This window comes from Procambarus clarkii, chromosome 15 (assembly GCF_040958095.1).
Source record: "Procambarus clarkii isolate CNS0578487 chromosome 15, FALCON_Pclarkii_2.0, whole genome shotgun sequence".
Classification (NCBI taxonomy): domain Eukaryota; kingdom Metazoa; phylum Arthropoda; class Malacostraca; order Decapoda; family Cambaridae; genus Procambarus; species Procambarus clarkii.
This window is the reverse complement of record NC_091164.1, coordinates 10,228,469-10,253,167: the sequence shown is the minus strand read 5'-3', so window position 1 is coordinate 10,253,167 and position 24,699 is coordinate 10,228,469. Positions and strand designations below refer to the sequence as shown.

Below are 24,699 nucleotides of genomic sequence, written 5' to 3'. Positions count from 1 at the left end.
TTCCTGGGGGTGGAGGCCTGGTCGAGGACCGGGCCGCGGGGACACTAAAGCCCCGAAATCATCTCAAGATAACCTCCTTTTATCCCTAGAGGTTTGAACGCTAGTCTGACGTCTCCTGATTTCTTGGAGTACGAATCTTTAACAAATATTTAGGACGTCAAGAACTAATTGTGCTTGTTGAAAATCTCTAAATTGAGTTAGTTTACAGTGAAAGATACACACACACACATTTCAGGGGGCTGTGTGTGTGCCTCACAACCCGGAAATGAGAGTTTAATGTATGTAAAATCCTGTGAAATATGATATTGAAGTGTGGCGGAGACCAAGACCTGGAGCCAGATTCACGAAAGCACTTACGCAAACACTTACGAACCTGTACATCTTTTCTCAATCTTTGACGGCTTTGTTTCCAATTATTAAACAGTTAATGAGCTCCGAAGCACCAGGAGGCTGTTTATAACAATAACAACAGTTGAATGGGAAGTTTTCATGCTTGTAAACTGCTTAATAAATGTAACCAAAGCCGTCAAAGATTGAGGAAAGATGTACACGTTTGTAAGTGCTTGCGTAAGTGCTTTCGTGAATCTGGGCCCTGATTGGTGGCCTTCCCCGCGTGCTGGGGCGCGTGAGGCGCATGGATACACTGCCCCTCAAACTGCCTTCATCCGCTGATAAAACTAGTTTCAAAACACATTCACTCTCAAGACTGATATTTTATGATGAAGCCATATTTGTGTGGTGCCACCTGGTGCATACCTTCCATGTGGTGCATGATGACTTCAGCTGTAACTAGCGTGCCATTGTGTACGGTGATGAACTGCCTGCCGTTTAAACTTGAATACACAAGAGTTTGAGACGATGATTGTAGTTTGCTTTGGGGGAGGAGGTGTTTAATAGATGTTTATATATATATATATATATATATATATATATATATATATATATATATATATATATATATATATATATATATATAACACAAGTGAACTCCTTTTCACTTTTGGTAATTAAATTGTAAACGCTTTACGGAAACATAAAATTTCTATACTTCCCCATTCTAAAGTAGGCCTTCTCTTCCCCCTTTCCAATCCCCCCTCCCTCTCCCCCCTCCCATTCCCCCTTCCCTCTACCCCTCCCCCCCCCCTTCACACCTTGGCCGAGCGCGAGCCGTGGTGGGCCCGACACTGACGGCGCAGATATCAGGAGGCTGCTGTTATCTTGTCCCACAGAGTGACGGGCGCTATCCCCCACATCTCTTACCGGCACGCCGCAGCCTCCTCCTCTCACCCTTCCGCTTCCTGTCCTCCCTCTCGCGCCTCGCCATCATTCTGCTTATATTTATCCCGTGCTTGCCCTTGCTTCCGGAGCTGGGAGTGTTGCTTCTCGTGCTTCTCAAATGAGCTATCTCATGACTCTTAACTGTCTACTGCCTCAGACAGAGCCGGTCGGCCGAGCGGACAGCACGCTGGACTTGTGATCCTGTGGTCCTGGGTTCGAGCTTGTCAAATGAGGTATCTCATGACTCTTAACTGTCTACTGCCTCAGACAGAGCCGGTCGGCCGAACGGACAGCACGCTGGACTTGTGATCCTGTGGTTCGGGGTTCGATCCCAGGCGCCGGCGAGAAACATTGGGCAGAGTTTCTTTCACCCCTATGCCCCTGTTACCTAGCAGTAAAATAGGTACCTGGGTGTTAGTCAGCTGTCACGGGTTGCTTCCTGGGGATGGAGGCCTGGTCGAGGACCGGGCCGCGGGGACACTAAAAGCCCCGCAATCATCTCAAGATAACCTCACACTTTGGTTGGTTTTGATGCTTAGCAACTTTTTTTTTTTTTGAGGATATATAAAGACGTGAGCACATTAATTATTACTCTTCATTGTGATCAAGACACTTAGTTGCTCGTCTTATTTTAAGTTTCTCGGTCTTGTCTTTCTGTAGATTTGTTTCACAGTGAATCAGTTCAGACGTATTTGTTTGATTTCTTACGCTGCTGTTTTTGAATTGGTGGCAATATTATGTTAGTCTCGGGCGTTGTATTCTTACTCGTGTCATGGGGGGGGTGGGAACTTTCAGGGAGAAGCAACAAGTCATTACGACTATATAGCACTGGGAACGAACGAACGAGAGAGAAAGAGAGAGAGAGAGAGAGAGAGAGAGAGAGAGAGAGAGAGAGAGAGAGAGAGAGAGAGAGAGAGAGAGAGAGAGAGAGAGAGAGAGAGAGAGAGAGAGAGAGACTGACTATATAGCATTGGGAAGAGGTCAGGATAAGAATTTGGGCTGGAATGGCTTGAAGGAATGGTAACCAACCACTTGTACGGTCGGGAATTGAACGCCGACCTGCATGAAGCGAGACCATTGCTCTACCGTCCAGCCCAAGTGGGAAGGAGGAGGGGGGGGTAGGGGGAGGGCCGCATAATTACAGTATTGGAAGAAAGAGGTCCGATGGTTAGTCGAAGTTCAAGTCCGTTTATGAAGACAATAAAGTACATCTCAAAGGGATAGAGTAGCTTAGGCTGTGTCCAATATATAGTCATCTCCAAAGTCTAATCATTGCTGGGTTTGCAACAATGTCATTTGGTAAAGTTGGTGCAAGAAGTGTCGGACCAATCGGGTTACAAATATGTTCAGCCGTGGGCCTGCGGGTCGCTCCAAGCAACACAATTTTGAAATCAAATTATCGAAAGACAAGTCTGTACCCCCACGCTGGGCTTGGGGGAAGGAACAGAACCCTCGGAACCGACGACAGGTAAACTCCAGGTTAGCAGCCACTGAATTTGTTGAAACGCATGACTTGTGCGCATACATCGACCCCTAGTTAGTGAGAGTGCGAGTGAGTGAGTTGGACAAGGAGAAATAAGTGGGTGTTTAAAGTGCGCATCTACTTGCGTAGTGAACAGCTGCGACGCCGCGATAACAACCCACGCTACAGCCAGAAACATGTGGAGGGAGGAACTGCAGGTGGTGTCTAGTGTCCCTGCTGAGGTGGGTGATGCTGCTGATGAGTATGGTGGTAGTTATGTTAATACTACACCACCTCTCATCACACACTCCTGGTGTGCTTTCCTGCGAAGCCAACGGCGCCTTTTAGGTGAGAGATAACGAAACAATTCATATGCCGCTAACGAACGAGAGAGAGAGAGAGAGAGAGAGAGAGAGAGAGAGAGAGAGAGAGAGAGAGAGAGAGAGAGAGAGAGAGAGAGAGAGAGAGAGAGAGAGAGAGTGTAATAATCCTGGGCTTGCATTGTGAGGCTTATCAGGTTATGTTTATCGCATAGTTACACATTAATATTCCTAGACGACGTAGTGTGGGTGCCAGGACGCACGACGGCGTCCGCTGAGTATTCGTCGTACACTGCAGCAGCAGCAGCAGCCGCCGTCGGACGTTTTCATGCCTGCATTTATCTCTCAGGATACTGCAACAAGGACGCGCCATTAGCAGTATCTGCAGATACGCCCAGCTTGGCTGATGTATGAAGGTCTGCGGGTCGTGTTACGTGGGCACTGCTCCATTACAGACACGTAATTGTGACCACCTTAAATATCACTCTTATGTTCAACTCAAGGCTAGAGAATTTCTTACACTACAAATAGGGATCCGTATATGAGGCGTAATACAGTGTATAAATGAACAAACCCACAAGGGCCGTGATGAGGGCTCGAACCTATGTCTGAGATAATCCTAGACGCGCCTTAGTCGATTGCGCCACGACATGGTAAAAGACTTACTTCGCCGAAGGGCGAAGAGGTAGAACAGCTTATTGACAGGGCCCGGGTGCATGGGGGAAGTTGTGTAAAACCCTGGTTTGTGTATCGGAGAGGCTGCAGGATCCGTGTGACGGCAGTAGAACTCCCGGTTGCAATTCTTGTTACCATGTTGTGGCGCAGTCGAATAAGGGGCGTCTGGGATTATCTCGGACTTAGGTTCGATCCTTCATCACAGCCCTTGTGGATTTGTTCATTTGATGTATCACGCTATTGTGATTGTTGTGTGCATACAGTGCATAAATCTTAACACATCAACGATACAAGAAGCGCTCACAAATGAGTTTGTAACGTACTGTACCGCACAAAATACGCTGAGTTTTGCCGCTGGAGGCAACTAGTTTATTGTGCACCCCATACTTATCCTGTGAGCGGTAGCGCAAAAAGCATTACAGAGGGCACAAAAGGTCTTTATCAGACCTCAACGGAGAGTCATAAGGGAGCTGTTGTTTGTTGTTATTAATCTTCACAATACACTACTTATTTCTTAAATCACATATGTCGTTTATCTAGTGGACGAGAAATATGAATACAGTGCAAGGATTTCAGGTATTTTATCCTTAGTAATAACATGGTTTGGCATCTCATACAACGAGTTTACAATGGCTCAATTTTATTATAGTCCAAGATATAGTGTTCGAGTGTGTGTCCCTGTCTTTGTCCACACACTTTACACTCTACTTCATCTAGATCCCTATACAAGCCCAACTGCCAGAGATACTTGTAGCCAAGTCTTATTCGAGCTGTGACAACGTCTGTTAGTCTGCTGATGTTGTTACTTGCCCCCATACACATGTTTTACTTGATGCATTTCATTGTGATAAACAATGGACCTACTAGTTCCTGTTTGCCCTGTTCTGCTTTCTTCAAATTCATCCAGGAGTTCTGGTCTAAGGACACCTTTAAGGAAGCTATTTGATAACTCAAGATTACGTTCAACATTGTCTTTATTGACTGCAACCTTAGCAAGGGCGTCAACTTGATCATGTGCCTGCAGCGTGGTGACCCTTAGTTGGTATGGGGGCCTCACTGCTCCCTGGGTGGCTGCAGTGTCCTGGCCTTTTTCCCTGGAAGATGGTGTGACAAATGGCTTCATTATCATCCACGTTTGGAGCGCTCTTGACCTTAGTCTCTGATGAGATCAATCTCAAGATAATTTTGTTTTTTAATTTTCGTCGACTAATACCTGAACCTCCTTCCCATCCACCTCCCCCCCCTTCCCCCAACCACTACCACCATCACCACCCTCTCCACAGCACCGCCACCACCACCACCACCACCACCACCACCACCACCACCCTCTCCTCGCTACCACCACCACCACCACCCTCTCCTCAGCACCACCACCACCACCCTCTCCTCAGCACCACCACCACCACCACCACCCTCTCCTCGCTACCACCACCACCACCCTCTCCTCACTACCACTACCACCACCCTCTCCTCACCACCACCACTACCACCATCGCTACCACCCTCGCTGCTAAAGTTTGTCACCCAGTAAAGTTCCGCCCATAAAACAACATTCACGAAAAAAAGCAGGAAAATGTCTTAGGAAAGGGAAGCATTAATGTGTATCGCTCAAGAGATTATGTTAATGCTTAACCAAATTGTTTAATACATGCAACTTTTTGTTCGTATAAGAAAATACCTGACAGACCTGACTGTGCAGATATTTTAGTCACACTTAACATGACAGGTTTCAACTTGACATTTGGCGAGATAATTAATAATTCTTAGGTTAGGGGGGAGGAGTGGGGACCATCTTAAAGATGTCCTCCCCCTCCCTTCTTCTTCTTCCTCCATGGCCCTCTCTCCATACTCATCCCCGAGGCCATCACGACGTTCCTCCATCTATCTTATCCCGGTAGTTATCTCGGTATGTTACCTTAAGCATCTTCTTAATGATGGGTTGGCACTAAGGAAGATCCACTCGTTCCTCCCTCCCCACCCAATCTGTCACCGGACCCTTGCAAGTCCTCCATAAAAACCTGACGAACTTGAAGACCGACCCTGCAGCTGTGACGTGAAAGTTGAGTCAGTTGACAGGAGCCGAGGACGCTGTCAAACCGGACGTCGCTGCGTGTCCAGTTACCACTGCCATCACCGCCCACCACAGCCTAGACTAGGTGCTCTGGGAGCCACCTGGCTGTTGAATGGCTGGTGGCTAGGGGACGCTGGTGGCCAAGGTCGGGCAAGTCTGGAACCCGATGTCTGGATGGCTATTCGTGTTGTGGCGTAGGTGGGGGGAAATGGAGTAGCGTATTTCTGGAATGGTAATGCAGGGGAAGAGGCAGAGGCATCGGCGGCTGAGAAATTTACGTAGGTCTATGGTTTTCCAGGTATTCTATAAATTTGATCCAAAATAAGTTTGTTTATATCTGAATTTGTAGTCTTGGTAATAGTCGAAAAGAGTAATCAGAGATACACATAGGGCGTGTAGGTTCCTAAATGTTATTTCAGATTGAATGTTCGGACTCGAGCAGGTCTGGAGCTGTGAGATGTGCGGTTGAGCATTTTGGGAACACAAGGGAGTTGGAGCAGCGGTGTTTAGAGAGACTTTAAAAATTTAAAAAGGTAATGAATTCTGTGGTGTTTTGAATATAACTGAGGTAGCGATAGCAGGTATTGTGGGAGCAGCAGGGGTCATACTAATCTAATTCCATTCACATACTATACCAAGCTAGCTCTGGGCCCTCTCAATCGGCTAATGCAATCGCATTTTCTTCAGTGTCCAAGTTATTCATGTGATTTTATAATTCTTCATACACTTCCCATTGTTTGATGGTGATTGTTGATAACTGTCATCATTATATTCTTGCTTACTGTATGCGTTCCTGAGGCGAACTACGTTACTCCGTATGTATGCAGCACCAGTTTTCTCATAGTTACATTATTTTATTTACACAGAGAAATCACATTATCGTGATATATCAATGAGACAATCCAATGAGCCAAAGGAAGAATTACTGGACGACAGAGCCACAATGCAAAGGGGGAGGGAAGGAGGATTGTGGGAAAACCTTTTCACACAATTTTTTTGTGACTATTTCCATTTGTGACTATTTGTGACTACGTCACAACTATTTCGTGGCGTAGTCGTTTAGAGCGTGAATCTGGGAATACCCAGCGCATAGGTTCGAATGCTCATAATGGTTCGGGTGGATTTTCTCATTGTTTTATTTAGAGAGCCGCTCCCTAGCCTCTACTTTTTCTCCCATTGGGTTCTAGTAATCCCTGGAAAACACGTCAATAATATTTCCCTTCACTACTGGTCTACTTTAACACTTTCAGTTCACTTATCTTCTTGGCAATTCCGTCCGCATTTGTATTTTTGCCTTTTGCCTTACCATTATCCCTGGATGGTGGTGGTGGGACACCAGTGATCAAGGGGGACATCTCTGACGTAGTGGGAGGGGGATATCAGCAAGGGGGAAAGGTAATATAAAGAATGAATGAGCTGAGGAACATTATTCAAGAAATGAGATTGATGAATATGAGGAGTGAGGTAAGGTGCAGTCGGAGGCGTTAAGGAAACTTGTTATAAAGCAAGAATTTTTTTATTGATGTGGGAGGTGGGTGGGGGGGGGGGTGAAGAAATTCTTGCTAAAATCGAGACAATGTAATAAACTAAAAAGAACTCCTGGCAATGCTGGACCCTGGAGTTTCAAGCACTCATGATACCATACCTATTCATGATATTCATGATATTCATGATACCATTGGAGGCCAAGACCGTCAGTAGTTTCAATGCGTTATATGACAAAGAGTGCTGGGAAGACGGGACACCACGAGCGTAGCTCTCATCCTGTAACTACACTTAGGTAATTACCTAAGAGCAGCAACCCTTCTTGAGGTTATCTTGAGATGATTTCGGGGCTTTTAGTGTCCCCGCGGCCCGGTCCTCGACCAGGCCTCCACCCCCAGGAAGCAGCCCGTGACAGCTGACTAACACCCAGGTACCTATTTTACTGCTAGGTAACAGGGGCATAGGGTGAAAGAAACTCTGCCCATTGTTTCTCGCCGGCGCCCGGGATCGAACCCAGGACCACAGGATCACAAGTCTGTAACGGGGGGTGGTGGAAATGGCTCTATCTTGTCCATTATTCCACCCCCCAGTTAACTAACGAGGCCGGGGGAAACAGCTCTCTCTAGTCCGTTATCCCGTCCCCAGTTAGCTAACTATTCTAGAGCACTCCCAGAGTTCCTAAGGCAGCCTCTCTCGTTCAACACCTTGTAACCTAGGTATTCGACTACCTAGGTGCTAAGACTACAAGGCGTCGTCACTTGATCAGCTACCCGAAACTCTAGAGAGAACTCTAGAATACAGAATCATTGCCACAAACGTAAAAGAGAAAACGAAAGGAAAGAAATGAATAGTGAAGTAATTAGTGAGGGTTTGGGGTGAGAGGGAGAGAGGTGGGAGGGGCGAGGAGGGTCATTAGTTGAAAGTGAGAGTTTAGAGAGGGGTGGAGGGAGAGGAATAGATAGGTAGTAGTAGAAGAGTAGATAGTAGAAGACGAAATGCTGCCACCATCCATTCATGATCATTACATACAAGACAAGGAATGGAACTTGCCTGTATCACAAAATTCACCAAAGATGTTATCATGAGTTCATTATTAGTAGTTCCCATCTTTATCATGTACTCATTCTAAACCATGAAACCAGTAACTACAGAGGCTTTCTCACCTCAACTCAAAATCTCTAGGGAACAAAGTTAAACACAATTTAAATAATAAATTCATAATTATATTTCACATGAAGTATCATAATTTAGCAATTCAATTAAAATGTTCCAGTTTAATATGCAAAGTGAGTCATCATCCAAGAATTCGAGAACCCTACAACTTGACTGCCCCTGATCATCACACAACACTTGTAAACACGACCAAGTCACCTTACTGCTCAACTCACCAAGTGTCTCTGCCTATAGCTGGATAGAGAGGGGGGGGGGTCTGTAGTTGACAGAGACTCCCGCCCTGCCGGCCGACAGCCTCCCTGCTCTGCTCGTCTGCTGTTCTCTTGATTAATGCTCCTTTCTGGATAGCTCTCCGAGTTTATATTGGGGAACCTAGTAGCTAACTCCGCCCACAAATAGATAGCCTCCGGCACTACCAAGCCACTCCTTAAACGTCGGCTTGTTTGAAGGCTACCAGACTACAATTAAGAGCTTAGCGGAAGCAAGGTGAAATTCTCATGATCTGACCTCAGGTCACTTGAGGTCATTAACGCTTTGAGGTGTGAGATCTCAGGCAGACAACTGGCGCCTCTCAGATCCTTGTCTGTGACTCATGTACTCTATATATATTTTAAATAAACTAACTCAAACACTTTTACAGTGTTACATCTCCCCTTCTCCCCGAAATAAAGTTTTTGCAACACTGCTAAAGCAAGCTAGCTGTGTGCAACAACTTTATTAACGAAAAAAAAATACATCCTAGCTAAACAAATATACATCATCCTACTCTAAAAAATGAAATATATAGACAGACGTCCATTGTCTCTGGCTGGGCGACGTCACTGCTTGGTCTTGTAGATAATCCTGTACCACATTTCTTCAACACAACTGCCTCCGTCGCTTCTCCGTCGTTAACGCACAACAACACTTGGTCAACCCGAAAGCCGTTACTACTTGAACTGAGCACAGGACCGTGGAATTCGGTTGTCCCAGCTGATCTGTAATTGGCCCTACGTCAGTCACCATGAGAGACGTATATTGGGGTTCTTCACAGCTATAGGGACTACAAGTTTCGAGACCTTCATATAGTTGCCAACAGTAGAAATCCCATCCTACTCTTCTTCCTCCCTGTTGCTCCAGCACGCCTCCTTCAGAGAGCTACTTCTGACAGCCACATCAAGTCCGCATGACACAGGAAGAATCACTCAACAGAGCAACATGCTTGTAGGAGGGGCGGCCAGTCAAGGCAAACGATCCTGTCTTGCAATTACGCTCCATGCAATAATGCTGACACCAGCAAGGGACACTAGGTATCGTGTCTCAGCTTGGCTTATCTTCTTCTTTCTTCTCTCTTCTTTCTTCTCTCTTCTTTCTTCTCTCTTCTTTCTTCTTTCTTCTCTCTTCCTCCTCCCATGGGTCTTTGACAAGCGACCTGGGGTCCATTGGGGGTCTGTCCGTCCTGGGGTCCATCCTGGGTAGACCGATGTTGGTGGGACAGACTGGAGTCGTTGTTGCTCCTCTTCCATCATTACTGGGTCGTCTGGGGTCGTCTGCAGAACGACCTGGGGTCCACTGGGGGTCCGTCCGTCTTGGGGTCCACTGGGGTCCGTCCGTCTTGGGGTCCACTGGGTAGACCAATGTTGACCGACCGAGAGGGCTGCATCTTGGGGTCCCCTGGGGTGGTGGTGGTGGTGGTGGCCCTGACATCCAGGTAGGGGCTGGTCGTCGTGGTGGTGAGGAACAGCCGTGAGTGTGGTATAAGGCAGCCGTCTCCCTCTTCTGTATGTGCGTCTCTCCTCTCTTCTGGCTCCCACCTGTGAAATGAACAGAAAGGCGACAATACGTGTTCCCAAGATGTTTGTGTGACCCTGTCGTTTGTATAGGGTTACACAGTCCTATCATACCGCTCTCCTCCTGGCAACAACTACACTTCAATTTTTAATAATTCAATTAACTCTGAATGATATTGACTTGGTGGAACATAAAACAGTAACAGAGTAAAGTTAGAGAAGAGAGAATAAGGTCATCACTACTTTTAACTTGTCACAAAAAAAAATCAACACTAATAGACAAAACACTAGCCTAAACTTAACTGTACCGTTCCTAATCTTAAGTACATAATTAACCATTACTCCCACCCTTAACCTACAGCCACCTACGTGACCCAGAGTGTTTCCCTAGCTTCTCCGCCGGTAAACAACTCCCAAACTGTTGTCACCCCTGTGACCAGACTATCTAACGTCGAGCGTCCCCAACGTGAAGTCTACTGACACACTAGTCCACACTAGCATGCTGTACAATACCAGTACACCTCGGGTTATTGCGTTCAAATGGAGTAAAACAGTCGATCGCAATAATCTGAGCAGAACCACACTTAAACTACTTAAGAACTACACCTGCCACTCCCCACTGACCTGGAGACCAGCGGTGGCTGGGTGTCCCCGTGGGACATGCGAGGTCACCTGTCACACTCAGCTGACCTGCACTACCAACACCGCTAAGTTCCCAAATCGCCAAATCTTATTACTAACATAAATCACTACACACGCAAGTTCTGGTGAACATTCCCTGAACACCACAAAACTCACAAAATCACTAAACACAACACCAGAGAATCACTATCTCCTAACCTGAAAAAAGTTCGCTAACTCGCGAATATTAAACACCTGTCAAGATCTCCCTGATAGCGCCTGAGCGGCAAAAAGACACGTGGGACTGAACAATGTTAAAAGAACACCAATACCTTAAACATTGTTCAACACCGCTGCCAACATTGTAACGGGGGGTGGTGGAAATGGCTCTATCTTGTCCATTATTCCACCCCCCAGTTAACTAACGAGGCCGGGGGAAACAGCTCTCTCTAGTCCGTTATCCCGTCCCCAGTTAGCTAACTATTCTAGAGCACTCCCAGAGTTCCTAAGGCAGCCTCTCTCGTTCAACACCTTGTAACCTAGGTATTCGACTACCTAGGTGCTAAGACTACAAGGCGCCGTCACTTGATCAGCTACCCGAAACTCTAGAGAGAACTCTAGAATACAGAATCATTGCCACAAACGTAAAAGAGAAAACGAAAGGAAAGAAATGAATAGTGAAGTAATTAGTGAGGGTTTGGGGTGAGAGGGAGAGAGGTGGGAGGGGCGAGGAGGGTCATTAGTTGAAAGTGAGAGTTTAGAGAGGGGTGGAGGGAGAGGAATAGATAGGTAGTAGTAGAAGAGTAGATAGTAGAAGACGAAATGCTGCCACCATCCATTCATGATCATTACATACAAGACAAGGAATGGAACTTGCCTGTATCACAAAATTCACCAAAGATGTTATCATGAGTTCATTATTAGTAGTTCCCATCTTTATCATGTACTCATTCTAAACCATGAAACCAGTAACTACAGAGGCTTTCTCACCTCAACTCAAAATCTCTAGGGAACAAAGTTAAACACAATTTAAATAATAAATTCATAATTATATTTCACATGAAGTATCATAATTTAGCAATTCAATTAAAATGTTCCAGTTTAATATGCAAAGTGAGTCATCATCCAAGAATTCGAGAACCCTACAACTTGACTGCCCCTGATCATCACACAACACTTGTAAACACGACCAAGTCACCTTACTGCTCAACTCACCAAGTGTCTCTGCCTATAGCTGGATAGAGAGGGGGGGGGGTCTGTAGTTGACAGAGACTCCCGCCCTGCCGGCCGACAGCCTCCCTGCTCTGCTCGTCTGCTGTTCTCTTGATTAATGCTCCTTTCTGGATAGCTCTCCGAGTTTATATTGGGGAACCTAGTAGCTAACTCCGCCCACAAATAGATAGCCTCCGGCACTACCAAGCCACTCCTTAAACGTCGGCTTGTTTGAAGGCTACCAGACTACAATTAAGAGCTTAGCGGAAGCAAGGTGAAATTCTCATGATCTGACCTCAGGTCACTTGAGGTCATTAACGCTTTGAGGTGTGAGATCTCAGGCAGACAACTGGCGCCTCTCAGATCCTTGTCTGTGACTCATGTACTCTATATATATTTTAAATAAACTAACTCAAACACTTTTACAGTGTTACAAGTCCAGCGTGCTGTCCGCTCGGCCGACCGGCTCCCTAGTAATAGCAGCAGCAGCAGCAGCAGCAGCAGCAGCAACAGGAGCAGCAGCAGCAGCAGCAGCAGCAGCAGCAGCAGCAGCAGCAGCAGTAGCAGCAGCAGTAGCAGCAGTAGCAGCAGCAGCAGCAGCAGCAGCAGCAGCAACAGCAGCAGCAGGAGCAGCAACAGCAGCAGCAGCAGCAGCAGCAGCAGCAGCAGCAGTAGCAGCAACAGCAGTAGCAGCAGCAGCAGCAGCAGCAGCAGCAACAGCAGCAGCAGCAGCAGCAGCAGCAGCAGCAACAGCAGCAGCACTCGCTGTAAGCCTGGTCGTTTTGCTAGCTCTTTGGCGATGATGATTATAAACGACTCTGGCCAATATCTTGAAGAAATTCAAGCCTGCGTTAGATTAGGTGTCGACGTGGAACGACGGAGCAGGTAAGATAAGGCACCGGGGAAGGTCAGAGAGCCAGGTGGAATACTAATTAAGGAACAGTACAAGTAGGGTCCTCATTAATGCAACCTCCAAAGCGTCTCTCTCTCTCTCTCGGTTCCGTGTGGGTGTAGGGGTGTCGAAAGTGAATATTAAATGATGAGGAATATTGCTGAGTGGTTGGCCAGATGGGCACGAGCACTCTGTTTAAGGTGTGGTGGTGATGAAGAGTCTAATTAGGCACCTGCTTGATAAGAGGACCAGGAAGAATTAAGAAGGGAGAGAAGATGTGGCGACGACGGCCGGTGAGAAGTGAGCGCACCCAATTGTTGAGCTCCAGACAGTGCTGGGAGGCAGGTGTGTAGTGGCGGCGGTGACAGTGTCGGGTCTCTTGCAGTTCCAGGTACTGGGTGGCGGGTGACAGCCGGCACCCAGGGACTAGTGTCGGCAGCCCCCTAACATGGGGGTAGTGTCAGTAGCCCCTAACATGGGGGTAGTGTCAGTAGCCCCTAACATGGGAGTAGTGTCAGTAGCCCCTAACATGGGGGTAGTGTCGGCAGCCCCTAACATGGGGGTAGTGTCGGCAGCCCCTAACATGGGGGTAGTGTCGGCAGCCCCTAACATGGGAGTAGTGTCAGTAGCCCCTAACATGGAGGTAGTGTCGGCAGCCCCCTAACATGGGGGTAGTGTCGGCAGCCCCCTAACATGGGGGTAGTGTCAGTAGCCCCTAACATGGGGGTAGTGTCGGCAGCCCCTAACATGGGAGTAGTGTCAGTAGCCCCTAACATGGAGGTAGTGTCGGCAGCCCCCTAACATGGGGGTAGTGTCAGCAGCCCCCTAACATGGAGGTAGTGTCGGCAGCCCCCTAACATGGGAGTAGTGTCAGCAGCCCCCTAACATGGAGGTAGTGTCGGCAGCCCCTAACATGGGAGTAGTGTCAGTAGCCCCTAACATGGAGGTAGTGTCGGCAGCCCCTAACATGGGGGTAGTGTCAGCAGCCCCCTAACATGGAGGTAGTGTCAGCAGCCCCCTAACATGGGGGTAGTGTCAGCAGCCCCCTAACATGGGGGTAGTGTCAGTAGCCCCCTAACATGGAGGTAGTGTCAGTAGCCCCTAACATGGAGGTAGTGTCAGCAGCCCCCTAACATGGGGGTAGTGTCAGCAGCCCCCTAACATGGGGGTAGTGTCAGCAGCCCCCTAACATGGGGGTAGTGTCAGCAGCCCCCTAACATGGGGGTAGTGTCAGCAGCCCCCTAACATGGGGGTAGTGTCAGCAGCCCCCTAACATAGGGGTAGTGTCAGCAGCCCCCTAACATAGGGGTAGTGTCAGTAGCCCCCTAACATGGAGGTAGTGTCAGTAGCCCCTAACATAGGGGTAGTGTCAGCAGCCCCCTAACATGGAGGTAGTGTCAGCAGCCCCCTAACATAGGGGTAGTGTCAGCAGCCCCCTAACATGGAGGTAGTGTCAGCAGCCCCCTAACATAGGGGTAGTGTCAGCAGCCCCCTAACATAGGGGTAGTGTCAGCAGCGTGCAACAGGGATACTGAAAGAAGAATCCTCTCAGTGAAAACGATATATCAGTAATATCTGACGAGGACTGCTGACAGCTCCCACGGGAATTACGTCACCCTCCGCCTTCCTCCTTATCTTTTCCACAGTTTCGCATTTGTTTCGTGAATTGTGATTTTCTAATTTTGAAACGATTCAAAATCAAAATCTGTTTTTTTGTAATGCTTTTTTTTCATGCCGAGACGTAACTGATTCAGCGTTTTGTTAACCAGACCACACACTAGAAATTGAAGGGACGACTACGTTTCGGTCCGTCCTGAACCAATCGACTTGAGAATGGTCCAGGACGGACCGAAACGTCGTCGTTCCTTCAATTTCTAGTGTGTGGTCTGGTCAACATACTTCAGCCACGTTATTGTGACTCATCGCCTGCAGCGTTTTGTTAGTTCGTTCGTCTTGTATTCTCTCGCTTCTGGTACTTTTTTCCGTTTTGTAATGTATCTCCGGGTTTTCTAAAGTTCAGTTTTCCTGTTCTTTATTTTAGTTTTGTCCTCACTTGTTTTGCATTTAATGTAAACTACCTATTTAAGGGTTATAGCCTTAGCGGCCAGAACGCAAAACCCTCATCGAAAATGGTCCAGAGTTTTCTTTGATAACTTAATACATTAAAACCCACGAAGTCTATTATTTTAGTAAGTTTTGTTGTAGTGCAGATTTCATAACGCTCACATACTTACCAATTACTGTATTTCTTAAATTGGGTTAGTACATTTGAGATAGAGAACCTGTTCCATATAGATATGTATCCTGGCTAGGTCAGAGCACACTGTAGGTGCTGGAACAGAAAAATAGTTGAGCTTTGGCCCTTTGTTTTCCTCACAAGATTATCGCCCACTTCATTCAGGAACGTGAGTGTGTATTTACCCAGGACCACTGAGATTGATGTGTACAACCCGTCCTCTCGCCCGATGGTTATCTTGAGGTTATCTTGAGATGATTTCGGGGCTTAGTGTCCCCGCGGCCCGGTCCTCGACCAGGCCTCCACCCCCTGGAAGCAGCCCGTGACAGCTGACTAACTCCCAGGTACCTATTTACTGCTAGGTTACAGGGGCATCAGGGTGAAAGAAACTCTGCCCATTGTTTCTCGGCGGCGCCCGGGATCGAACCCGGGACCACAGGATCACGCGTCCAGTGTTCTGTCCGCTTAGCCACCGGCTCCATACGTCAGATTTTGTACGAAATCGACCAAAAATTTCAAATTCTGACGTAATGAGAAGTAGAAGAACTCCCAGAACCCCATCAACCAGGTATCAACCAGTGAGGGGACGATATTAAGATTTCAAACTATTCAGATACCGATTCCACTATCGTCTCGATTCCGATAAGATTATCGATTCAGATTCTTTTCTAAAATAGTTGATACTTACTTTTCAGAAGAAAATCGTATTCTAATTTGGAGCAATTAATGAGTTACATTATGAGCCTGGCAAATGTATTAATAATATAATAGATTTAAGTATATAAATCCAGGTTAATCTTCGTGAACAAACCTGAAAACATTCATTTTTACTTGCGAATATTCATGCTTTAATTGTGTATTATACAATAAACTACAAATTTAAATTTTATTTAAAATAATTAATATTGTAAGTGCAACACTAGTTTACTTAATGCCTAGATAATTCCTTCATCTACAAAATACAAGAAAATAAGACACTGAAAATATTCCTGTATCCACCACAAGTATACTGTATATGTTATATACAACATTGTAATATAATTTTTAATATTTTGTTTCAAATAAAATTACTAAGCAATAGTAAAATTAAACTTCAGAATATAATGTATGTAAATCACCAAAAGTTAACACGTGATGAAAAATGTGACAGTGTCAGACCACGAAGGAAGAATTAAGACAGGAATTTCCTTAAGTACTTTCGTATTTAATAATACATCTTCAGAAGGGTCATTCAGAGTATAATGATTGTTATCACAATTAAAAAAAACAAATAGTTTAAATGTTATCAAATGTTAAAAAAAATCTTTTAAAGAATCGCGTATCATCAGTTTCTCTTGATTGCGTTACCGATTCCGTTAACTGAAAAATGCTGGATTCTTCAGACTCTCGATCCCGATTCAGATTAATCGTCCCTTCACTATGTAGGTTAGGCGGGCTGGTTAGGCGGGCTGCTTGGGAACGGCGGGCTGGTTAGGCGGGCTGCTTGGGAACGGCGGGCTGGTTAGGCGGGCTGCTTGGGAACGGGCGATTCTGGCCGTGAAAAAGTTACAATTAATACGGAGTGAGGCGTGGGGAGAGAGAGAGAGAGAGAGAGAGAGAGAGAGAGAGAGAGAGAGAGAGAGAGAGAGAGAGAGAGAGAGAGACAGAGAGAGAGAGAGAGAGAGAGAGCGAGAGAGAGAGATAGAGAGGACCGAGTACCTATTGTCTCTCTAACACTGGTGCTGGTTGTCCATCTTCACACCCCGTCCTCGCACTAGCACGTCTCATTGTGTACGTTAGGGTCACAAACGTACAAAAGTACTATAATAAGTAACGGCTCACAAATATCCACTTTTCCTGTCCATTAAACTCGATAGGTTAGGAAGGTTGCTTGAGTGTATACGTTGCTGGTGAGGCTAAAAGGCTGTTTTTTTACGAAGTGACAAATCAAGAGAACGGGCTGGATATGGCCGATGCAACTTTGCCAGGAGTCGTAGACCAACCTGTCCTCTTACATAGACCGTCGCTTTTCGCTCGTATGCGTTACATAAGGCCAAAAATTGTCGTACTAGAAAATAGAAGCGGCTGGCGAAAAAGTGACGTGCTGTCCCGTTTTCTGTTATGGGTCCTCTGGTAGGTTAAGAGACGATCCTTTAACTAGTCCGTTTTCTTGACGTTGGGGGTCACGGGAGACATCTCCCGTCACGCAGGGTGCAGTCGCACCTCCACAGATCTCCAGTATCAGCTCATGATACTGGTAATGGCTCAAAAGGGCCACCATTTACGGGCTATTCATGCCCGTGCCACCTTTTGGGTGGCTTAATCTTCATCAATCAATCAATCGACGTTGGGGAATCTTAGCAGGACGGTCCCCGTAGAGGGGCGAGGTCTACACCAAGTCTCCTGTACACAAGCGTCAATTAAGGCTCATTATAGCATGAATCTGAATCAATGGAAAAAACAATGCAAACAATAGCAATTGTTGCATTTCTAAGGACATTGAAATACATTATGAAATATAAGGGTATTGAAATAGCGACAATGAAGAATGGGTGACGTTCTTTTCAGGGAGGGAGGGAGGGGGGCGGGCGAGGTGAGGTAAGGGAAGGAAATTGCCGGGAAAGCGCCAAGCCATGACGACTATATAGGACTGGGAAGGAGTCAGGATAAGGATTTGGGATGGGGCGGTGGGGGAAGGAATGGTGTCCAATTACTTGGACGGTCGGGGATTGAACGCCGACCTGCATGAAGCGAGACCGTCGCTCTACCGTCCAGCCCAAGTGGTTGGACAGGAAGGCGATGAATGCCATAATCATAAGAATAATCACGTCAGCGCTGTCTGTCTTAGATACTGCACCTGTTCCTTAAGCATATGTATGCCTGTCATGCAGGAACCATAACCTAACCTAACCTAACCTGCTTGATATTTTTGGGGGGAGTTCTACTCCCCAAGCCCGGCCCGAGGTCAGGCTTGACTTGTGATAGCAGGTAGAGGTAGCATATTTTGTTCGTGTGTCTACCCTATCTACCCTATCTACCCTATCTAGTGGAGGCCTGGTCGACGACCGGGCCGCGGGGACACTAAGCCCCGGAAGCACCTCAAGGTAACCCTATCTACCTTGTCTACCTAACTACCCTATAACTATCTACCCTAACTACCTTGTCTACCATGTGCTGGTTCCTGGGGATCACTGGTCCCGCGATCTAGTTTCTGACAAAGCCTCTTGATTGGTCGTCTGGTCAACCAGGCTGTTGGACGCCGCTGCTCGCAGTCTGACGTATGAATCACAACCCGATTCATCCAGGCGGGGTTTGCTGGTAAAAGTATTTTGTAGGCATGACACCCACATGTCAGAGGTGGGGGAAGTGTCGGGTGGGTGACAGGAGGGGAAAGTGTCGAGTGGGTGACACAGGTGGGGAAAGTGTCAGTTGGATGACAGAGGTGGGGAAAGTGTCGAGTGGATGACAGGAAGGGAAAAGTGTCGGGTGGGTGACAGAGGAAAGGGAAAGTGTCAGCCGGGAGTTAGTGAGAAGACAGACTAATGACACCTACAACATCCCCTTCCAGCTGGCAGCGCTTGACAGAGCGTGACGGCATTGTGACAGATAAGAGCTCCTCTTAACCCACTCACTACCTGACAGCTTCCTGTCAGAACGATGGATGCAAGAAGGACAGAACAAGAGGGAGACAGAGAGTATGAAAAGAAGATAAAATGGAGGGAATTGGGGAAAGAATAGATGGGAAAACGGACAAGGAATAAGAGAAAGGAGGAAAGTGGGTTGAAGATATAGAGAAGGAATGGTAGAAAGGATTGGAGATATTGGTACTGAGGAAGTAAATAATGGCCGATCAGTTAGGGGTCAGGGGGCTCAACTGAGCCCCCTGTTCTTGTGTCACACATCCTGGTGCTCAACTGAGCCCCCCTGACCTTGTACCTCACATCCTGGTGCTCAACTGAGCCCCCCTGACCTTGTACCTCACATCCTGGTGCTCAACTGAGCCCCCCCTGACCTTGTGCCACACATCCTGGTGCTAAACTGAGCCCCCCTGACCTTGTACCACACATCCTGGTGCTCAACTGAGCCCCCCTGACCTTGTACCTCACATCCTGGTGCTCAACTGAGCCCCCCTGACCTTGTGCCACACATCCTGGTGCTAAACTGAGCCCCCCTGACCTTGTACCACACATCCTGGTGCTCAACTGAGCCCCCCTGACCTTGTACCTCACATCCTGGTGCTCAACTGAGCCCCCCCTGACCTTGTACCTCACATCCTGGTGCTAAACTGAGCCCCCCTGACCTTGTACCACACATCCTGGTGCTCAACTGAGCCCCCCTGACCTTGTACCTCACATCCTGGTGCTAAACTGAGCCCCCCTGACCTTGTGCCACACATCCTGGTGCTCAACTGAGCCCCCCTGACCTTGTACCTCACATCCTGGTGCTCAACTGAGCCCCCCTGACCTTGTACCACACATCCTGGTGCTCAACTGAGCCCCCTCCCCCCTTGACCTTGCATCAGTTTCAGGAAAGATGCACCGTATTTTCCATACAGGATGTCATCAAGCAGTTCTTGTCTTGTGAGGGAGGAAGGTTTAGAGGTGGGGGGGACCGTCTCTATGATGGTGCAGACGCCTGTAAGGGAACTAGGCAAGGCTTGCTAAGTTAATATGTGGGGATGAATGCCTTAGTGTGTGTGTGTGTGTGTGTGTGTGTGTGTGTGTGTGTGTGTGTGTGTGTGTGTGTGTGTGTGTGTGTCATAGGGGTTGACACAGATAGACACACATCATTCTTGCTGTCCACAGACTGGACAGCAAGCCATTCAGGTTGAGAGAGAGAGAGAGAGAGAGAGAGAGCCTTAGAGTATGATAAAGTTATAGAGTGGGAGAGGTGGTGGAACAGTGACCCAAAGTTGTGGAAGCTTGTAGTGGTCTGGAGAGTCGATGGGCGCTGACGGAGAGTTCTTAAAGACATTTAGCTTACAAAGGGACTTGAAAAGAGTGGGTGGTGAAGTGGTCGACCAGAAGTACTCGCAGGGGGGGGGGGCAAGGGGCGACGAAGAAAAGTGTGAGAATTGTCTCAGCTTGTGACTGTGGGTGGGATCTGTGCTGGGGTCTTGTAGGTGACCTATTAAGATGATCTTAAGGAGTTCGGGGAATGATGAGGCCTCATCGTGGGTAGTTTGGTGTCTTAAGTGTCCATGTGTGTGTCCATTCGAGTGTAGCGCCACTCGGTACTAATACACTAACAGATCAGTTTGATGTAAACATTGCACATATGTTATATGGCATATAATGAGGACATGATATTTGGGGGATGCAAAGTTAAAGGACCAGGGAGAGGTTGAGATTATGTAGTACACGCACACACTGTGTTTGTGAACTGCCTGGTTTGAAATTACATATAATATATATTCTCTCGATGAACTTTTCAGGCTGTATTTGTTTTAACTATGTTGCCTAATCATAAACTTTTCTCTCTTTTTTTTGCAGAAAGAAAAATGGTGCAAACCGGTTACAATTTTCCGGGGTGCTAAAAGGGCTTCCCCTCTGTAATAGACTCCTGGAGGAGCAGCAACAGCTTCTCCAACACCTCACACTTATCTCCTCCTCAACTCTTTCTCCACCTCCAACACTCTCCCTCACTTCTCGCCAGGATTCGCGGCCCCTCTCCGCCACCACCCTCGGCACCCTCCCTCGCCGCAGTAGTCTTCGGAAGCTTCCCTCTTTCTTTCCTCTTTTAACCTTCCGTTGGAAAACCATCTCAGGATGAAGTGTTTCGGAGACAAGAACCGAACCTACCACTGCAAGGTGGTCCTGCTCGACGAACAGGAACTCATTCAGGAGATTCAGGTAAGTGTTTTTATGTTAATTTAGATGCGGTGGTAATTGTTAAGCTTCTTTGGAAAGACTGTTCACTTGTGGCAGTTAAGTCCAGCTTCATCTGGGTGTAAGTGACAGGATGAACTACCCAGCGGGTTTTCTTCCTAACAGGGAGTGTTGTACGTGCTCGAGTCTGGCCTCAGGCCGGGCTCGGGGAGTAGAACAACTCCCGAAACTTTCTTCAGGTATAACCTTCTCCAGGTATAACCCTCTCCAGGTATAACCCTCTCCAGGTATAACCCTCTCCAGGTATAACCCTCTCCAGGTATAACCCTCTCCAGGTATAACCCTCTCCAGGTATAACCCTCTCCAGGTATAACCCTCTCCAGGTATGCTGCTATGGCGGTGTGTTCACTCACAAGAGGGGTGACGCTGCCCAAAATAAACTCGCCCTTCGGGACAAATTTTAAAAATTGACAAAATGTGGCGAAGTGAAACAGGCGGATTCATTCCTGTAAGTCATTGACGAGAACATTAAGAAGTATGACACTGTAGGTCTCCTGGCCTCTGTCAACCAAACTCACTCGTGTGTTTCTCAGCTTCTCTTGAAACAATCCAGCGGTCCCTCGTCTGTTATGTGGCACGAATTACATCGTTTTAGCAGTTGGTTTTGGAAAGATTTTGACGTGTTGCTAGAAAGCATTTATTTAAAGGAGTATTTTTTTGTTTTCCGGAGGAATTGCCTCTCGATTACCCTTCGTTGGTTCCGAGGAGCAACGTCACCACGGCCCGGTCTCCGACCAAGCCTCCTGGTTAGTAGTCTGGTCAACCAGGCTGTTAGACGCAGCTGCTCGCAGCAGGACCTATGGATCACAGTCTGGTTGATTAGGTATCCTTTGGAAGTGTTGATCAAGTTCTCTGTTGAACATGGTGAGAGGTCGGCTAGTCATGTCCCTTATGTTTAGTGTTGAAAACTTCTAGTCTTATGATCCTGATACGCTCCCTCAGCGTACCTATAGCGCTTCTACTTTTCAACGAAGCTATTTTTGCACTTCCTGCCATGTCTCCTGGTCTCATGTGGTGTTATTTCAGAGTGCAGATTTGGAACCGGTCCCGCTAATATATTCTATATGTAAATTATTACATATATCTCGTCTGCGCTCTAGGGAATCCAGGTTTAAGACTGAACTAATCACATAATGACAAAAAGACGAGAAAATCTTAGATAATTCTGCTGGAAAGTTGTGGTATAACCTAAGGTAAGGAAGGTAAGGAGCAGGTCGGCCGAGCGGACAGCACACTGGACTTGTGATCCTGTGGTCCTGGGTTCGATCCCAGGCGCCGGCGAGAAACAATGGGCAGAGTTTCTTTCACCCTATGCCCCTGTTACCTAGCAGTAAAATAGGTACCTGGGTGTTAGTCAGCTGTCACGGGCTGCTTCCTGGGGGTGGAGGCCTGGTCGAAGACCGGGCCGCGGGGATACTAAAGCCCCAAAATCATCTCAAGATAACCTCAAGATAACCTCAGAGGATGTAAATTGATCAGTATATATTATTAATTTATTGACTACAGCCAACTTACTCAGAATTCAATAACAAAACATTCAACACTAAGATTCGATAAGAAGATGCTTCATTGATTCGGATAATGCCTGAAAACTCGTGTAAACAAAGTCTGAAAGTTGGCGTTTATCTTCCTAGTCGAGTTCTGACATATTAGCACTAGTCTAATTTTGTACTTTTGGATTGGGAAAGTGGTACACAAACTGGTTCTGGATATTCGGATATATTGATAACCGTTTTATGCATTTAATTACTTCCAATCGTCGTTATCGTTCTTAAAATTAACACAATTGGCCTTAAAAGAATAAAATAATCTCTGAATATTCAGAGGTGAAATTCTGAATATTTTATTTATGAAAATATCAAATGAAGAAACATGATAGTATTCTGACAGTCGAGGTGAATTTACTTTACTGTATTCAGTAGTCGCCTTAAGTCTCATTGTCCCTTACCTTAGTCACCTGTTCCAATATTACGTGACCCCGATCTTGACGACTTTTTATTGATTAACACATTTAAGTACATGTGCTAAACGTCCCCATCACACCGGATGGTTAGTCTGCTTGATGGGGTTCTGGGAGTTGTTCTACTCTTGAGTTGTGAGAGTTTGGTCCACCAGGCTGTTGCTTGGAGCGGCCCGCAGGCCCACACACCCACCACAGCCCGGTTGGTCCGGCACTAGTCATAGAGAGCCTTGTGATCCGTAGTCTGCACTTGTCAAATTTTGGACGACTTCATTAACGCTTCTGTCCTTTCTTAGTTTATGGTATTTTTACAGTAATTGTCAGTACTAGAAGTCAGGTATGATTACCTTCAGTTTGCACTTTTGTAATTTGTGTTGGTTTCTTATTTATGATCATTATTTTACACTAGGATTGTTTGTTGACCAGACCACACACTAGAACGTGAAGGGACGACGACGTTTCGGTCCGTCCTGGACCATTCTCAAGTCGATCTTTACTATCTTTAAAGATCTTTATTATCTTTACTTCAGACTCTCTGAATAAGAATGGACTTGAGAATGGTCCAGGACGGACCGAAACGTCGTCGTCCCTTCACCTTCTAGTGTGTCGTCTGGTCAACATACTTTAGCCACGTTAATGTGACTCATCGCCTGCATTAGGATTGTTTGCTTGTTGGCCTACTGAATTGTGTACGTGGCAGCGGGGGTGATAATACGTCTTTCATTCTTTTTAATAAAAGACGAATCCCAACGCTGTACAAGTATTAGGAAGGGAGGGAGGGAGGGAGAGAAAGAAAGAAAGAGAGAGAGGGGGGGCAAGGGGGATGTAAGGGGGGGGGGTGATAATAGGTGGGTAAGTGTGATCCAATATCAGGAGACGGCGCCATAAAAGGGGAATATCACCACTGCTACTGTAATTGAAAGGCAGTTTTTTTCCCCCCTTGGCTCAGGCTGTTGTTGCTCTCACCTTTAATGGGGTGTTTCGTAGAGCCGGGCGCCCGCAGATCTTGCTTCCGTGTCTCACCAAGTAGTCTGCTTCAGGTGTTTCCAGGTAGATTGTTTACTTTATCTCTGCTTTATTCTCCGGTGTAATATCTCTCCTTCAGTCACTTCGAAGTAGTCTGCTGCAGTCTCATACTTATTCAATAAGGCTGAAGTATCTTTACTTCAGACTCTGAATAAATCTTCAATGCCTTTTAAGTCGTAATTGCTTTGCTTTCTTCGAACGTTATGAACTTAGGAGACTGCCTCAAGGTGTTTCTTTAGTTTCCTCAAAGTAGTGACTTTATTTTTAAACTTTTTAAAGTAGATTTCCTTTTCTGTCTCTTCACTATGTTCTCTCTTCTTTGTATCTTGGACGTAGTCTGCTTCTTTGTCTTAGAGGTGAGCTTCACTTCGTCGAGGTTCTCAGTCTTGTGAGAAGTCACTGTCTTAGTCTTTCAGAATTTTTTATATTAGTCTTTTCGAACTAGTTTCCTTGTTTCAGTCTTTTATTTGACTTGCTTCACTCTCCGTTTATCTTACCTTCAGTGTTTGCCTCATTTATATTAATTTGTTATAGTTTCAGGTTAAGAATGGCTGTTTAAACATTATTTGCTTCAGGAGTCTTCTCCATAAATACAAGTGTTTTATCGTATCTGCGTCAGCCCTTGTGTAAACACCCCTTGCGTCAGTCTTGT

At 46.6% G+C, this 24,699-nt stretch overlaps 2 protein-coding genes across 14 annotated transcripts in view; one reads left to right on the top strand and one right to left on the bottom strand.

Annotated features, from left to right (window-relative positions):
* The window catches only part of LOC123750785 (uncharacterized), a 55,079-nt gene extending 50,221 nt beyond the window's left edge, over positions 1 to 4,858 (bottom strand). Inside the window, exon 1 of the mRNA XM_069324955.1 lies at positions 4,600 to 4,858. Within this exon, the coding sequence (XP_069181056.1) occupies positions 4,600 to 4,858 (259 nt within the window). The remainder of the gene's footprint in view (positions 1 to 4,599) is intronic.
* The window catches only part of LOC123761441 (band 4.1-like protein 4), an 817,171-nt gene that overhangs the window by 250,574 nt on the left and 541,898 nt on the right, over positions 1 to 24,699 (top strand). For all 13 annotated transcript variants that reach the window (XR_011228615.1, XM_069324962.1, XM_069324958.1 and 10 more), the window contains one exon: positions 20,666 to 21,025. Coding sequence is in view for 12 of the 13 variants with exons in the window: in XM_069324962.1 (XP_069181063.1) it covers positions 20,942 to 21,025 (84 nt within the window). In the remaining variant the exon portion in view is untranslated. The remainder of the gene's footprint in view (positions 1 to 20,665; positions 21,026 to 24,699) is intronic.